The sequence below is a fragment of the Heterocephalus glaber genome, unplaced genomic scaffold (assembly GCF_053883595.1).
Source record: "Heterocephalus glaber isolate CG9 unplaced genomic scaffold, H.glaber_assembly_v1.0 deba00001662, whole genome shotgun sequence".
Taxonomy (NCBI): domain Eukaryota; kingdom Metazoa; phylum Chordata; class Mammalia; order Rodentia; family Bathyergidae; genus Heterocephalus; species Heterocephalus glaber.
Window position 1 is genome coordinate 12,889,803 of NW_028258403.1, and position 18,111 is coordinate 12,907,913.

At 36.8% G+C, this 18,111-nt stretch overlaps 1 protein-coding gene and 2 pseudogenes across 10 annotated transcripts in view; 2 read left to right on the top strand and 1 right to left on the bottom strand.

Moving 5' to 3' along the window:
• The window catches only part of Nubpl (NUBP iron-sulfur cluster assembly factor, mitochondrial), a 256,602-nt gene extending 244,033 nt beyond the window's left edge, over positions 1 to 12,569 (top strand). For 7 of the 10 annotated variants that reach the window (XM_087197254.1, XM_004864025.3, XM_004864024.3 and 4 more), the window contains one exon: positions 2,043 to 4,290. In XM_087197254.1, the coding sequence (XP_087053380.1) occupies positions 2,043 to 2,105 (63 nt within the window). In that variant the 3' untranslated portion in view covers positions 2,106 to 4,290. Of the gene's footprint in view, positions 1 to 1,900; positions 4,291 to 5,152 lie in introns of those variants that run through there. The other 3 variants (XR_002389119.2, XM_087197253.1, XM_013065320.3) reach the window with 3 other exon arrangements.
• On the bottom strand, positions 11,165 to 11,848 carry LOC101697437 (UMP-CMP kinase pseudogene; annotated as a pseudogene).
• Positions 12,570 to 12,740: 171 nt separating the features above from the next.
• Positions 12,741 to 16,169, top strand: LOC101697438 (general transcription factor IIF subunit 2 pseudogene; annotated as a pseudogene).
• The last annotated feature ends 1,942 nt before the right edge of the window (positions 16,170 to 18,111 follow it).

Consider the following 18,111-nt stretch of genomic DNA (forward strand, 5'->3'; position numbering starts at 1 on the left):
TTGGCCTGACTTCAAGGCCCCAACTCTTTACCAGTGAGCAGTTCTGCTTCCAGTTTGTATCATTCAATCGCATGGATTTGCCAACACAATGCTTTGCATGCATTAAGAACCAAAATGTATTTGCTGAAATGATACAGCATTGGCTGAAAAAATTAAATCTCAACAGTTTTGTAGAATTAGAAACTGTTTAACGCCTTTCGGTGGTTTCGCAACAAATGACATTCTATTACCTTGAGTGTGACATATTGGAAATATAGTTGAGATATTCCATTGAAAAGCAAAGATTAAATGTGGCAAATTTGATTATTCTGTAATCATTCACAATTTTTTGGTATTCTGATAGGTTTATGTCTCTAATGTGGATAAGTACTAAGAAATTACAGAATGATGTTCTTGTCTCAGCTTGTTTTAGTGAAGTTTTAAATTTTCATCACAAAATATTAGACATAAATACTTAGAAAACTACTATGAGATAAAAGCTGTTTATAAAGATGCTTGGGTAAAAACTAGCACATTAGAATATGAGGGAAATATTTATAAGTATAATCATTTCCATTTTTAGGCAAAAACTATTATTCCTGTCAAATATAACATAGTGAAACCATTCTAGACTGTGCATTATGATTAGAATTTCTTATGAAGTTACTGTTTAATATGTGGTATAGTAGAAAAGCTGGGCTTTAGAATCAGTTGGACCTAGATTTCTTTGACTTCCAGACTGCTGACTTTATGACCTTGAACAAGTAACTTCTGGTTTCTTCATCTGAGTTGGTCTAATGATGCTTGTTTTACATGATTGAAATCACTTTGTGTGAAGTACTTGGTATTGTAGGCATCCATTTAAAAAAATTTAAGGCCTTATTCATGTTTTAAGAGCTTTTAAACGGACTTTTAAAATGAAATTTAACACTTTTCTGATAAAATAAAACATGATTCAGCTGTGAGGGCTTGGAATAGTCTTTAAAAATGAAAATGTGTGTAACACCCTTAAATCACTTCATCAGGTCAGCACAAGGACCTCAGATGTCTCTCTTTATTGTACAGAGAAGTAGTTAGACAGCTTTGGTTCAAAGCCCAGCTCATTACCTACTGGCAGTAATGCTCTGAACAGACTTCACCCTTCTGGGTCTTTTCCTTGTCTATAAGGTGATAATGGCAGAATTTAACCCTATGGGTAACTGCGGGCAAAAGGAAATACTTGATAAATATTAAGTGCTTAGTAAATTTGGACTGTTATCATTAATAATGATAGTATGTACAAAAGTGTATCAATGTAGAAATTAATAATCTTAGAAATTCTTACTATTGTGCTTTATTATTATTTCTTATGAATAAGGTAGAGGAAATAGTATTTGTATTGAAATTACTTAAGAGAATTCTTAAAACGTAAATATCATAATCATTGTTGTAATGTGGACATGTGGGCATTGGGGTAGTTTGTGGTCTGCTCTGTGGCTTGGGAGCTACTCTTAGTAATTCACTGCACTGGAGAGCCCAGAGATCAAGAGTGCAACCACAGAAGCAGAAATTCTTGCCCGATAGCCAGTATTCACCACATGAAAGTTTGTGAGTGCACAGTGCTAGTACTGCAAACTGTTCTCAGGAAAAAAGAAGAAAGTACTTTTTAAAGATAACCCAGTGGGTGGTAATAAATAATCTTCCTCGAAATGACTAATACTTCTTATGCCAAAGAAGTTTTGGCACTAATTCAGTATATCAATTTGTCAGAGGAGGAAGGTATAATTTTTCTGCAAATATACTGGGTTGCTAGTTTGCTAATACACAGACTAAAGTTTGGAAACCAGTATTTTTTGGTACTAAATGTTTTTTCAGAAAGCCTCCTTCCAAATAATTACCCTTCAGATAATCTAAAATCCTTTCTGCCCTGCTCCACCTGCAGTGCACATAGCATCATCTTCTCATGACTGAACTTCCTCATCTCACCTGCTACCAAATACAGCAGGCATCCATGACAAACAGTTCAAGTTACTTGGTGTCTGTGGGGGAGACACATAGAGCAAATGAGTCTTGCCCTTTTCCAGGCCAAAGCTTACCTGAGGATTGCCGTGGAAGTGGTAAGAAGATTGCCACCGCCTCCAGAATGATTTCCAAGCACCCTGAAGATTAACCTGGTACTTGATAATGAGAGGACCTTCAGAAATGAGCAGTGTGATGGAGGAACCTGAAGAAATAATAACAATCATGATTTTTTTCTTTCATCTCTAAGGAAATAATGTCTCATTTTCAGATTTGATATGCTGTGCTGTGACTCATAATTAAAATTTTCATGTATTAATGCTAACTGCTGTATTTAGGAATTTTTTTAAAAGCTGATATGTTAACAACTGCACTTAGTTGTATTTTATTTTATTGAACTTCCTCTTGAGAAATCATGATTTTATAATGTTACTATCCCAGTTTGTAAGACAATTGTACTCTTTGGCAGGACCACAGAGTTAGTCATTTAAAGAATTTACTGACTTTGTGTATGGACATGTATGTGACAACTTCCCACCAGGCAGTTTGTTCTGAGTTTGAGTTCTGTCTCTATTACGCTCCTGGATACATTTTTAATAAAGAACTTCTTCTTCATCTACACCAGATACTACTCAGACTTAGTGAGTCTGAATTTCCAGCGGTGGAGCCTGGAGATGTGTATTTTAACAAGATCATGATGACTTTGATGATGCTTTGGATTATGATGGCAATAATAATAAATAATAGCATTTATCAACTGATTTATATACGTCCTTATAATCTCTGTTCATACAAGTTGGGTACTATTACTGTTTTCATTTTTAAGGTGAGGAAATGGAAGTATAAAGTCTCTTGCATTCCAAGTGAGAAAGCTGGGATGTGAACTTAGGAAGTTAGATACTGGATTCTTCCCTTTATACACTAATTTGCATTTGTTAATTTCAAAAGAGAGATTAAAATTCACTTTAGCCATAAAATCTACGTCATGCCTTAGGAGCATTACATAGAGTTCATATTTTAAAGAATGGACTTTGAAAAATATGTGACTTGTCTCACTGAAACTCAGAGTTAAGGACTTTGCAAGGTCAGGCAGCAGATACTTATAAAGCTGCAAGTACTGATAAGAGTGAGTCATTAGTTAATTGTCAGTTATAAGGAAGTAATCTGTGACCTTTGGCAAGTCTTTGATGTCCTTTGCTCTGTAGTTATCAGCCGGAAAGTTACACAAAAAGTTGCACATCATTATATTTTCACACAAAAACCCTTACAGGGATATTTGTAGCAGTTTTACATGTAATAGCCAAAAACATCCCAAATTTTCTTTCACATGTGAAGTTAAACAAATGGTGATACATCTTGTTATGGTTTAGATCTGAAATGTCCTGTAGAACTCTCATGTGTTCAGAGGTGGAGCTTTTGGAAGGTGTTTGGAAAATAGGGCATTATACTCATCAGTTGATCAATCCGTTGATGAGTACGCAACTAGTGTGCTGTTAGAAGGTGCAGCCTGGTTGGAAATGGGTCACTAGGAGTGTGACCTGAAAGGGTATATTCTTTTTTTTTGGTACCAGGGATCGAACTCAGGACCTTGCACTTTCGAGGCAGGCACAGTGCTGCTGAGCTAAATCCCGGGCCCTGAAATGGTATATTCTTGTCCCCTGCTACCCCCTTTTTTTCCTCTCTGATTCCTGGCTGTCATTGGAATGAGCATTTGCCCTCTGCCCTGACCTTCCACCATGCTGTTTCTGCCTTGGAGCCAGCCAACCATGGACTGAACCCACTGAAACTGAGGCAAATAAACTTCTCCTTCTTTAAGATATGGGTGTAATTTTGTCCCAGTGATAGAAAAGTGACTAATACACATCAGTACTATGAAATACTCCACAAATAAAAATGAACAAACCATGGACACATGGAACAACTTGAATGAATTCTGGAGAATATCTCTGAGTGAAAAGGCTATCCCCAAAAGATTTTGTACTATATAATTCCACTTATGTAACATTCTTGAAAGACAAGATTATAGAAATGGAGAACAGATTAGTAGTAGCTATATTAAGCAGAGATGGGGATGGAGGGAATGAAGTATAGCTATAAAAAGGCAACATGAGGGAAACGTGATGATGAAAATATTCTGTATTATGACTTTTGATGTCAATATTTTGGTTATGATATGGTACTACAGTTTTAGAAGATGTTGCCATTGAAGGAAATTGTTAAGGGCATGTGTGTTCTCTATGTTTTGTTCCTTACAATTAAATGTAAATCTACAGTTATCGCAAAATAAAAAATAAAAGTGTAATTAAACATGTACTGCTATATGTGAACTGAAATTATTTGGGTCACATTATCCAAACTAATACATATCATGAGTAAAACCTTTTGTAGGCACACAGTAATCATCTTTCGTCACTGAGAAGAAAGTAATGACTTAAAGTTTCAGATACTTATCTGTGTTTTTATTGTTTGTTTAGGAAGGTGACAGTATAAATAAGTAAGTACTTAAACCAAACTTTGGAAAAGAACGATCTCTGTAAGCTTCAGAGGCACTTTAAGTGGTATGTCATGATTTAATACATCTAGGGAAATGGGATAGTCTTTTTCTTATACATACATGACATAGCAAAGATTCACAACTTTCACTTGACTAGTGTTTCCAGATGCTTTGGGGAAAGTTACTTAAAAAATAAAATTTTTAAAAAAGATGATTGGAGTCTATATATCAGTCTTGCTTAAGATCCAAGGATTGCAAAGTGCATGCCTGTAATCTCAGTTACTCAGGAGGCTGAGGCAGAAGGATTTCAAGTTCAAGGCCTGCCTGATAACTTAGTAAGACCCTGTCACAAACAAAACAAAACAAAAAAACAAGGAAATGTCTTCCAAGCACAGCTAGTCTGTTAAGAGGTAACATTCCACTGGGGATTTAGCTCAGTGGTTTTGCCACCTGCTGTGCAAGCACAAGGACCCGAGTTTGATCTCCGGTTCCAAGAGGTAACATTCCTCATTCACATTTCCACAGAATGTAAAGAAATATCATTCTTCTATTGAAGAGGGAAAGAAAATTTCCTCACTCACTCCATACCAGGAAAGGAGGAGTGACTCATATTACAGAAAATTTTCTTCCCAATGCCTTCTTCTTTTCTTCCTAATGGCTTCTGCATGTCTTTGATTTCAGCCAAAGTCTAAGATTTCTAAAGCAGGCTACATGGAAATCTGAAGCTGACCATCTCTGCATTGGACGTGAGTGGGCAAGTTCATCTAATTTAGGGTGAGTCTATTTGGTATCCCATTGTGGTCACACATCCTCCAATCCAGCTCTTGACAGTAGTAAAGCTAACAATTTTTATTTTTATCTGAAGTCTCTCATTCAGAACAATGGAACCTCAGTCCCACTGGGACTGCCCCCTACTATTCTGTGGTACTACTTCAATGTAAATTAAGTATCTGTTTTTCTGGATCTATTTGTTTTTGCTCCAATAACTTTTTTTTTTCATTGTTTTGTTCTTCAAGAATGTTTTGGCATGATTCTTTTTGTTTCCATATCAATTCCAAGGGTGGCTTGTGAAGCTCAAAAGCAACAACATACCCACTTCCTCCATATTCATTTCCTTAAAATAAGGAAAAGCTGGACATGGTGGCACATGCCTATAATCCCAGCATTCCAGGAGGCTAAAGTAGGAGGATTGTAATTTTGAACCCAGCTTGAGCAATTTAGTGACTGAGGCCCTGTCTCAAAATTTCAAAAACAAAAAACAAAAAATATTTTTTAAAGGGTAAGGGTTGTAGCTCAGTGGAAAGCCCTGGGTTTAATCCCCAGTACCATAAACATACAAACGAAAGGGGAAAAAACTGTATGAGCTAAAAAATCATAACTTTTCTTAAACTGACTTTGCATTGTAGCCAAAAAGCCTGAAATGCAAGGAAAGCCAAGATCTTCCAAGGAAAGACAAGATGCAAACACTGCCTCACCTCTGTCAGAGCAAAGAAAGAGATCCACATTCCCTATAAATGGGTATGAAAAATTCAGTGAAAATTTTAATGAATTGCTAAAAGCTAAATGTGGGATAACAAGAGAATATAGACCCCCTGAGAGCTGCTAACAAGGGAGTCTGCTCCATGCACCTCATTGGGTGCCTAAGAGGAGAATTAAGTGCAGTGCAGGAGAGGAGAACTTGGAAAGATTTCCTTGGTGGTATGGACCTGAAGAGGTGAGCATTTGCCACTGTGAGGAAATCACAAAGCTCTACCTGAACCCTTCTGCCCTGTAGACAAAGGCCATAGTTGGGGTGGGGTGGGGAGCAGCTAATGCAATAGCAAATCTAGACCTTAGAGCATAGATGAAGACTTGTTTTGACCAGAGGGAGAGAAAATAGAACAACTCTATTCCTAGAGGAGGAACAGGAAGTCATTTTGGCTCTAGGCCATTAAAGATATCCTGTCCCTAGGGGAGGAGTAGGATTTCTGAGAAAGCTCAATTGCCACGACCCAGGGACCTGGCCTTGTCTAAAGCTGAGGCTTAACCAGGACAACAGAACCTCATGCTCTACCGCAAACTAGCAGGCACTAACCTGGGGCAGCAGTCGATCTCTTGGGGAGGGGGCAAGATAGAGAAAGGGAAAAGGTTGACTGTTCAGGGCAGGGCAGGAAGATGAAGGAAAAAAAAATCAGCCTTCAATTTAAGCACAAGTAATACTCGAGATAACTAGAACAACCACAAAGCCTAAGCAAAATGAACTGACGAGACAAATGGCTCTCCACAGTAAAGTACTGTCAGAAGATGACACATGTTCATTTCTAATATTTTTATCTCTTTACTATCCTGTGCATGCATACTGCCCAGCATTTAATAATTTTTAATAATTAAGTAAAAATAATCAAGGAAAATCAACCCCTATGTCAAGAGACAAAGCAATCAACAGAGGCCAGACGCAAAGACAATCCAGATATTGGCTACTGAATAGAAAATTTTAAATGCCTGTGATTAGTATGTTAAAAGTTCTATTGGAATAAGTGGACAATACACCTGGGCAGATGAATTTCAGTAGAGAGATGGAAGCTATAAGAACAAAATCAGAAATTAAAAAAACAACACCAGAGATGAAGAATGCCTTGACACATGAATCAATGAACTTGAAGATAGGTAAACAGGAAGTACACAGATTAAGGTATAAAGAGTACAAAGTTACATAAACACAGACACTATGCAAGGGGGTGGCTGAAATGGGGTCTCATAAGGAGAACAGAGGCACATAAGGACAGATGATGTACTTTATAGAAATAACTGATGAAAATTTTCAGACATCAAACCATGAAATTCACAAAGCTCAGAAAGCCGAGAGCAAAAATTTTAAAATTTCAAATTTTAAAACATGATATGGAAACTGTTGAAAACTGAAGAAAATCTTAAGGCTGTAAAAGAAAAAAATTATTATTATATATAAACAGTTTCAGCAGACCTGCTATATATACATGGTAAGTCAATGGAGTGACACCTTTATTTTTTTTTGTTGTTTTGGGGCACTGGGGATTGAACTCAGGACCTTGCACTTGCGAGGCAGCCACGGAACCGCTGAGCTAAATCCCTGGCCCCAACACCTGTAAAGTACTGAAATTAACCAAACTCTCAATCAAGAATTCTACATCAGTTAAAACAACATTCAAAAGCTAAAAATCTTTTCCAAACAGAAGCCAAGAGAGTTCATTAACAGCAACTATATTACAATAAGTATAACAGGAAATTCTTCAAGTGGAAGGACTAGAATACCAGACAGAAACTCACCTATTCAAAGAAGTGAAGATCTCTGAAAATGGTTGAGATAAAAATAAAATAGAGGAAATACTGTTTTATTTTTAATCATTCTAAAAGACAATTGGCTAAATAATAGTGATGTATTATGGTTATATAGCAAGTGTAAAAAATATATATGGCAACAATAATTTAAAATGAGGCTATATTGAGAGTACACTTTTATAAAATTCTAAACATAGTATGAGAAATTGCATATTTAAGGGTAGGTTGAGAGTAATTAAAGCTGAGCATTGTAAATTTTAAGACAATTACTAACATTTTTAAAGTTAAATAATTTTAAAGTTAAATTATAAGCCAGTAGTGGAGATAAAATGGAATTATAAAAAGTACTTTATCCAGATGCAAGCAGAGAAAGGTACAAAAGAAACAGAACAAATAGAAAGTAGCTAGAATGATGACAGATTTTAATCCAAACAATTTTAATGAACAAAATTGCCTTAAACATACTAATTAAAAGAAGAACATGCAATTGGATGTAAAAGACCCAACCATATATTCTCTAAGAGAAAACCTGTCCTCCCCTCCCCTCCCTTCCTTTCTCCTTCCCTCTTTTTCCTTCCCCTCCCCTCCTTCTGGGCCTTCCCTGTGTTTCCCATGCTGCTCTTCAACTCCTGGACTCAAGTCTCATCTCAGCCACCCAAATACCTGGGACTGAGATATGCAAGATAATCATTAGTCAAAAGAAAGATGAAGTGACTATATTATCAGACACCATTGGCTTTGGTGTAAGGAACATTGCCAGAGATGAAGAGAGACATTATATAATAATAAATGTATTATTAGCCAAGAATAAACATTCCAAACATGTATCCACCTAACAAAACAGCCTTGAAATACAGGGAGCAAACACTGATAGAAGTAGAAGTAAATAAATTCACAATTATAGTTAGAGACTAACTCGGTGATCATGGAATAAGAACATATGCTCAGGAAGGATTGGAAGGCCTGACCAATATTTACAGGCCGCTTCACCCCCAAACAGCAAAATACACATTATTTTCTCATGCATGTGGAATGTGTACCAAGATAGACCAGGTTCCAGCCATAAAACATACTTAAATGTATTTAACATAAGCCATATAAAATGTTCTTTTATTTTAACAGATTTAAGTAGAATTCAATAACAAAAAGAAATCTAGAAGCTCCCACATGTGGAAATGAAACAATTTTAAATGATCATGCACCAATAAGTCAGAAGGGAAATTATAAAACATTTTGAAATTAACAAAAATGAGAACAAAACATCAAAATTTGTGGAATGCAGCTAAAGCAATGTTTATAGTTCAAATGACTATATTAGAAAAGGATAAAGGTCTCATATCAATGAAGTAAACTGCATTAAAAACCTAAAGGTCAAATAAGAAAGAAAAAATTAATACAATCGAGAATAAAAGCAATAGAGAAAACAATGAAATCAAAAGCTGATGTAGGCCAGGGGTTTAGCTCAGTGGTTTCACTGCCCGCCTCGCAAGCGCAAGGTCCCGAGCTCCATCCCCGGTACCAAAAAAAAAAGAAAAAACTGGTGTAAACGTAGAAATGTGGATCTATGGGACAGAGCAGAGAATTAAGAAACATACATACATAGATACGGTAACTTACTTTCAGCTAAGATGACAAGCCATTCAATGGAGAATGGATATTCTTTTCAACATTACACTTGAAGAATTAGACATCTTTTTGCAAAAAAAGAATTACTCTTGCCCTATACCTTACAATTTTGAAAAAAAAAAAAAAAGTCTACACACCTAAATGCAGAATCGAAAGCTATGAAACTTCTAGAAAGAAAACAAGCATAGAGGTAAATCAAATCTTTATGATCTTATGTGAAAATTTCTTTAAAAGACACCTAAATCACTATAAAATTAGAACAGAAAGAATTGATAGCCTGTTTAGTTGTGCCATCCTGGCTGCCTTAATGTCCTGAATCAATTCAGAATGTTTACCTTTCATGGTCATTTTGACTTTGAGGAAGAGCCAGAAGTCACACAGTGCCAGAACTGGTGAATAAGGTGGATAAGGACACACTGTAAGGTTTTCATGAGCCTTTCTTTTGGATGGCATTCAGCAGCAGCATTCGCCATATTGTCTTTTCTTTTTTTTTTTTTAACATTTATAAGATATATTTATTATTTTTCTGACCAAAGTGCAATGATTTTTTAAGTATTTTTAAACAAATAACTATGAAGAAAGTATTCCAGAAAATAAAATACAAATGGGCACTTTAACCATTAGATTTCTTTTCTAATTTTACCCTAACCCTGTATTAGTTTAGGAAACAAAACCAAAACCTGAATCATTACTAACTTTCAGCATAAATGTAGCACATGCATTTCAAGGTTCTATTGCTACAAATTGTGTTGATCAGTTTAATCATGAATAACACCATATAACAGCATAAGGAACACAACATTAGATGTGACCCTTGTCCCACACCCTCAGATTAAGTTATAATAAAGCTGACAATTCTGTCAGGCTCTGAGTCTCTTATGTGCCCAACCCAAACCTTGGAAGCAAAGACTATGGCCTATCATATAACTTTGCACAAACTGTAGAAGTTTTATCTTTCTTTAGGAAATGGTCAGTTATTTGGTAAATATTAAAACATTGCTAGCAACCTATTTTCTGAGTTTGTTTACCAAACAACTTATGCAAGAACTGACTACATAAAAAGTTCCTCTGAAATTTGGTCCACAAATTCACTTAACAGGCTGGAAATTTGAAACCTGCAAGAAAAGAAAGTGGGAATCCCTAATTCTAACATGTTGTAATTTACATATTTGTTTTGTTTTTTGAGACAGGGTCTCACTATGCAGTTCAGGCTGGCCTTGAACTTACGTGTAGCCCAGGCTGGCCTCAAACTCACATAGATCTTCCTGCCTCAGCCTCCCAGTACTGGGATTATAGGTGTGTGGCCACCTTGCCCAGCTCTCATGTTGTAATTACTACAGTTTTTTTTGGTACCAGGGATCGAACTCGGGTCCTTGTGCTTGCGAGGCAGGCAGCAGCACCACTGAGCTAAATCCTCCGTCCCTCATGTTGTAATTACTAAAGGGATATTAACATGTGTACTAAAAATTTTTGCTCACAGAAGGCACAAACTATAAAAGGGACAGTCTTTTTAATAAAAACGAAGAACTACCTGATACCTTTGTTTTGTGAGCACCGTAATAACTAAGATGACGTTAAACCTGAATTCATTGTCTACTCCTGTGACCAAAAGAATAAAATAAAATAAAAAACTTAATGTCTGACTATGTATTTTCTAGCCATTAATTGAGATGTGATTTTGAAAGCTTAAAACTGCCTTAAAAAGGAGTTGGATAGCAGCTATCAAAGCAAAATTCAAGCATGATTTCAAGGATGCTTTCAGATTTAGAGTTAGCCTTCTTTATCAAAAATCTTCACAACTTCATCAAACACTTCATCAACAGATTTAGATGCATCTATTTTCTTGACTTTCCCCATTTCTTCATGTAAGTCAATATTGGCCTTGTTGACTGAAGATAAGTCTGAATCCTCTTTTACATGCTCTCCCTGTTGTCATCACTTCTACCACTACTTTTTCCCCTCTCAAAACATCGTTCAATACAGATCTTATTATTATAGTAAAAAAAAAAAAAGAACAAAAGATACATCTGCTTTCCCATCCATGGTCTTGTTCCAACCTTTAAGGTTGTCTTGATTTCTTGGAAACCCATCAATCAAGAATTTATTCTTCTGAGCATTGGCAGTCATTGTTTGATCCATTTCCTTCTTTAATAAACTGATAGTTATCTCAACTGGCACAATCTTTCCTTCTTTAATGTACTTTTCAATAAGTTCGCCATACTGTGACTCTGGGTTCTTCCTTTCATCACGAAGAAGTTCTCCTGCAGAAAGGTGTGTGTGGCCATATTTCTCCACGATGCGGGCACATTGGGTCCCCTTGCCAGCGAAGGGACCGCCGAGGACGAACACGACCAGCAGCTTCAGGAGGCGAGGGACGCAGAGAAGCTGGCAGGTCAGCAGCGGGGAACTTGGGCCCAAGACTTGCAGCAGCCGGCAGCGGCAGCAGCTCAGCATACACTATGTCTCTTGACAGCGCGGGGAAAGGGGCTGGCTGAGCGGGCTCCGGGCCGGCCGTGGCCGGAAGGGCTGTACTTTCTATTACACCTTGTAAAGACATGAAAGAAGATTTGCCACTTCAGAAAGTGGCAAAAATGATGGGACAGGTGTTTTTGAAATGGGAAAATATTTTGAGGGGGATTAATGACAGTGTGTCCTTTACTATATTAAATTTTTTAAATTTAAATATTCACTGTATATTTCGCTCACTCCTTGTATATCCATGTTCATAGCAGTTTTGTTTATATATACAATAGCTAGCAACAACTCAAATTGCAACAAAAGGTGAATGGCAAAACAGAGTTTTCTGTATCTAGAACACTTCTCAGCTTACTGATACAGTAACATGAATGAATCTTAAAATAATAATGCCAAATGAAAGAGGAGACCAGAAAAGATACAACTTGTATAATTGCACTTATATACAGCTCTAGAAAGTGCAAATTTAACTACATGACAAAGTAGATTGATAGTTACCCGGAGATGGGCACTGGGGAAGGAAGGTGTGGATTAAAAAGGAAATGAAGAAAGAAACATTTGGAAGTTAGAGAAATATTCACCAACTTGCTTCTAGAAATGGTTCTGCAGGTATATACCTCAGTCAAAACCAATTAAATATATGCTTTGAATATGTGCAGATTTATGCATCAGTTACATTTCAATAAAGCTGTAAAAATCATGCATTAATGACTTGCTTTTTGATATTGGCTTATACTTTTCAGAATATTTTTTGTAAGACATTAGCCCTTTGTAAGTTCCTGAGATGGCACAACTACTATATATGATTATTTTTAAATTCCTTTTTCAAAGTCTCCTTCTTGGTCTCTAAAGATATCTTTACTGAAATACTAGATGAGCAGTCTCTTCTTTTTTTGCTAATTAGTTTGCTACTGACATTTGGAGTTGAGTCTGAAACTTGAAGGATAATTTATTCAATTATTTGCTCTTTTCTTTCTTTGCCACATTCTAAATGTACTCTGTAGCAGCAAATAGTTTTAGCATTAAAAAAATTTAGATTTTGCACCAGTCTGCAGTCCCACCAACAGTGGAGAAGGGTTCCTTTTCCCCTACATCCTTGCCAGCATTTGTTGTTGTTTGATTTCTTGATATTAGCCATTCTTTTTGGAGTGAGGTGGTATCTCAACATTGTTTTAATTTGCATCTCTTGGATGGCCAGTGATGTTGAATATTTTTTCATATATTTATTTTCCATTTGTACTTCTTCATCTGAGAAGTGTCAATTCATTTCAGATGCCCACTTTTGGATTGGATTTTTTAATTGGGGGGGGGTCTGACTTTTTCAAGTCTTTGTATGTTCTAGATATTAGTCTTTTGTCTGAGGGACTACTGGCTAGAATTTTTTCCCACTCTGTGTGTTGTTTCTTCACTCTGTTGGTGATCTCTTTTGTAGTACAAAAGCTTTTTAATAGGGTAAGATCCCAGTTGTTGATTCTGTCATTTCCCCTGCAACCTGGGTTTTGTTCATGAAGTCTTTGCCTACCTCTATGTCCTCAAGAGTTCTCCCTATTCTCTCTTCTAGCAGATTTAGTGTTTATGTTTTAATATTTAGGTCTTTGATCCATTTTGATTTTAGTTTAGTGCATGGTGAAAGACATGGGTCTAGTTTTAGTCTGAGGCATATAGAAAGCCAGTTTTTCCAGCACCACTTATTAAAGAAGCTATCCTTCTTGTGGATGTGTTTGGCCCCTTTGTCAAATATAAGGTGGCTGAATGTGTTTGCAGTTGTTTCTGTATCTTCTAGTCTGTTCAGTTGATCTTTGGCTCTGTTTTTTTTGCCAGTATCATACTGTTTTTATTACAATAGCTCTGTAGTATAATTTTGGGTCAGGGATTGTGATGCCAACTTCCTTGCTTTTGTTGCCCAGAATTGCCTTTGCTATTCGTTTTTTGTTTTGTTTTTTTTTTTGGTACAGGGGATTGAATTCGGGTCCTTGCGCTTGCAAGGCAGACAGCGAAACCACTGGGCTAAATCCCCAGCCCTTGCCTTTGCTATTCTAGTATTCTAGGTCTCTTCTGGTTCCAAATGAATTTTAGAATTGTTTCTCTAATTCTGTGAGATATGCTGCTGGGATTTTGATCAAGATTGCATTAAATCTGTATAATAATTTTCGAAGTATGGCCATTTTTACTATATTGGTTCTTTCTACCCAAGAACAAAGGCTATCTTTCCATTTTCTAATATCCTCTTTGATCACCTTTTTTTCAGGGTACTGTAGTTTTCAATGTAGAGATCATTTACTTCCTTTGTTAGTGATTCCTAGGTATTTCATTTCTTTTGATGTTATTGTGAAAGATGTTGTTTCCCTAATTTCTCTCAGTGAGTTCATTGTTCATGTAGAGGGTAGCTATTGATTTTTGAGTGTTGATTTTATATCCAGCTACTTTACTGAATTTGGTTATTAAATATAGAAGTCTTTTGGTGGAGTTTTTGAGGTCTTCTATGTAGAGTATCATGTCATCTGAAAAGAATGATAGTTTAGCTTTTTCCAGGCCGGGGATTTAGCTCAGTGGTTTCGCCGCCTGCTGCGCAAGCTCAAGGACCCGAATTCGATCCCCGGTACCAAAAAAAAAAAAAGTTTAGCTTCTTCCCTTCTTATCCTTATTCCTTTTATTTCTTTCTCTTGTCTAATTGTTCTGGCTAATGTTTCCAGAACTATATGGAGTAAGAGCGGTGACAGTGGACATCCTGATTTTAGAGTGAAAGCTTTCAGTTTTTGTTCCTTTAGTATGATGTTGGCTGTTGGTTTATCATAGATGAATTTTTATCAGATTGAGATAAGAACCTTCTATTCCAATTTTCTGTGGGGTTTTCATCATGAGTGGGTGTTAGACTTTAGCCCATGCGTATTTAAGCTCCTGATTTCTGACCATAAGAAAGGGTATTGGAGATCGATGTGTAAACAGTTCTGGTACAAATGGTTATCCATGTGGGGAAAAAATAGATCCCTACCTCATGCCATGAAAATATCATTTTTAAGGCAAAAAATTTAAAAATTAGGATAAAATATATGACTTTTCTAATCATGGGAAGGAAGAATCTCTTAAGATACAAAAAGTGGGCGCTGTTCCCGGCACCCAGCGGCGTGTTCCTCTTTTCCCTGGGTTCCTAGTATCCTGGACTGTGAGGGCTCTCACAATCTGCCTTCCACGGCGACTCGCATTGTTCTAAGCTCTTGCCCCGCAGCCCTCCAGCTCTCGGGGCCGCTGCTCCGTCCTTCACGTCTCCACCCGCGACAGACCCATGGCGGAGCGTGGGGAACTCGACCTGACCGGCGCCAAACAGAACACCGGAGTGTGGCTGGTCAAGGTTCCTAAATATTTGTCACAGCAATGGGCTAAAGCCCCTGGGAGAGGTGAAGTTGGGAAACTGCGGATTGCCAAATAAACTCTCATTGGAAGGAATAGTGGTTCAAAGAGCTGAATGCCGACCTGCTGCCAGTGAAAACTACATGAGATTAAAGAGATTGCAAATTGAAGAATCTTCCAAACCTGTAAGGCTATTGCAACAACTGGACAAAGTTGTAACAACCAATTACAAACCTGTTGCTAATCATCAGTACAATATTGAATATGAATGGAAGAAGAAAGAAGATGGAAAGAGAGCTCGAGCAGATAAACAACATGTCCTAGACATGCTCTTTTCAGCCTTTGAAAAACACCAATATTATTATCTTAAAGACTTGGGGGATATCACAAAACAACCTGTTGGATACTTGAAGGAAATCTTGAAAGAAATTGGTATTCAGAATGTAAAAGGCATCCACAAAAACACATGGGAGCTGAAGCCAGAATACAGGCATTATCAAGGAGAAGAACAGAATGTTTAGGAGGACCTTCAGACACATGCAGATGGAACAGCTCAAAGGCAGCTCCGCTAGAACAGCATTCATACCCGGATGCTTGACCACCCTATGTTAACAGGAGTAAAATGACTGGTACTTTCATTTTTCTCAGTGAAATTTTTTTAACCTAAAATTCTATTAAGTATCTTAAGTGGTTTTTTGAAAAGGATAAATTTATTTATAGACTTAACTTGTACTCAACCATATTATTCACAGTGGGAATAGGGGCTGCGGGATTAAAAGGGCTTCTCTTTTTATAAGTGTTAACTTTTGAAATGTAACATTAAGAAATGTTTCCTAAACATTTCTCTGTCCTTACTGTATCTCTGAGGAGCTGAGGAATTCAGATCCGTAGTGAATAGTATAGCAGGGGGGAAAGATCAATTACAGAAACTATTCAAAAGAATTTAAAAACCTAAGTTTCTTTTTCTGAAATTATTGAAGAATGAAGCTGTCTTCTTTTTTAACAGATGATCATGTTTCACATTCAAACGTGTTAATAAAGAACATTTTAGTTTATAAAAAAAAGATACAAAAAGTGCTAATCAGAAAAGATTGATAAATTTAAGAATGCCTCATCAGTAAAATATATAGAGAGTGAGGAATTAAGTCACAAGCTGGGAAGACAGTTGAGGCACCTACAAATAACCAAGAATTAGTTATTTGGGATAATTCAAGAACTTTTACAAATCAATAAGAGGGAAAGAGAGATCTTAATTAGAAACTGAGCATAGATACAAACAGGCATTTCACAGAAGAGAGAACGTGAAGCACCAATAAACATAAATTCATTCCCAGTAGTAATCAGGAAAATTCAAATGAAAACCAATCAGATGCCATTTTACACCTTCTAGATTGTAAGAATTAAGATGTCTGATAGAGTGTTAGAAGAGATGTGAGTTAGACATTGCTGAGAGGAGTAATAAACAGGCACAACCACTTTGGAGAACACTTTATTATAATATTGTAGTCACATAACTTACCACTCTGCTTCTGGATATTTCCAAGAGAATTTCTTATGCACATTACCAGAAGACACACACAGAATATTCAGAGTAGCAAAATAGCCCGATCATCTGAGGCCATCATTTAAACGTCTGTGCTCCTCTGTTATGGCTTGGGTGTGGTTTGAGTGTCCCCCAAGGGTGCATTGTGATTGGAGGATTGGTCCTCCGGAGATGTTATTGGGAAATGGTAGAGCCTTTGGGAGGTAGGGCCAGGTGGGAGGTTCCTGGGTGCCTTGGGATGTGTCCCAGAATGTAGTTCTCATCAGATTCCTTGGTAGTTCTCAAGAGAGGGTTATATAGAATCCCTCTCTGCCCCTGCTTCAGAATGTAATCACTTGCTCACTTTTGACATCATTATCTGCCATGATGCTGCGAAGAACTAAACCATGTGGGAACCATGCCCTTGAACCTCCAAAACTGTGACCCAAATAACCTTTTTCTTTTTCTGTCAAGTATTTCATTACAGTGACCAAAACCTGAATAATACACTCCCCAAAATCCATATGCTGAAGTCCCAACCCCAAGGTGATGATATCAGGAGGTGGACTTTTTGGGTGAGTTTTTGATTAAGTCAGAAGGTCCATGGGTTTTTGTACTCTTATAAAAGAGCCTCCAGAGCTAGCTATCCTTCCTCCTATCATGTGAGCTTATAGCAAAAAGACAGCTAGCTGTTTTATAAACCAAAATTGGAACCTCACTAGAAACCAGCATCTTGAACTTTTCAGCACCCAGGTCTGTGAGAAATAAATTGCTATTGTTTATAAGCTACCCAGTACGGATAGTCACTCTGATTAAGAGATTTGGTGACAGAGAATGGATAAATTCCTTGTAGTCGTCACATAGTAGAATATTGTACATCAGTGCTACTTTTTAGAAAAAAGATAAATCTTAGAAACATGTGAGAAAAATACACATTACAGAAGACTATTTACAGTATATCATTTTATAAAGCTCAAAACCAACATGTCTGGTTTAGCTATTATATGTGTGATAAAATTTTCTTTAAAACCTAGAAGAGTCATAAACATTGAAGTCAGATAAGAATAATTCTAAGGTGTGAGACAGGAGCAAGAGGCAGGAAAGGAGCTGAAGGGTAGATACAATATTGCTAAACTTCAAGTCATTTTTTTTTAAGTTAGGAGGGTAAGTGGGGCCCATTTGTATTCTATTTTTAACTCATTTTTACATTTTGTGTGTGTGTAGATTAAGACTTAAAATATGATTTGAAGAAATATTTACATCCTCTCACAAATACCATTTCCCTGCCACAAATGCTTGTTAAATAAATTATGGAACACCCATACAATAGAGTATAATATAGTTGTTAAAGAATGAAACAGCACAGTTCTGA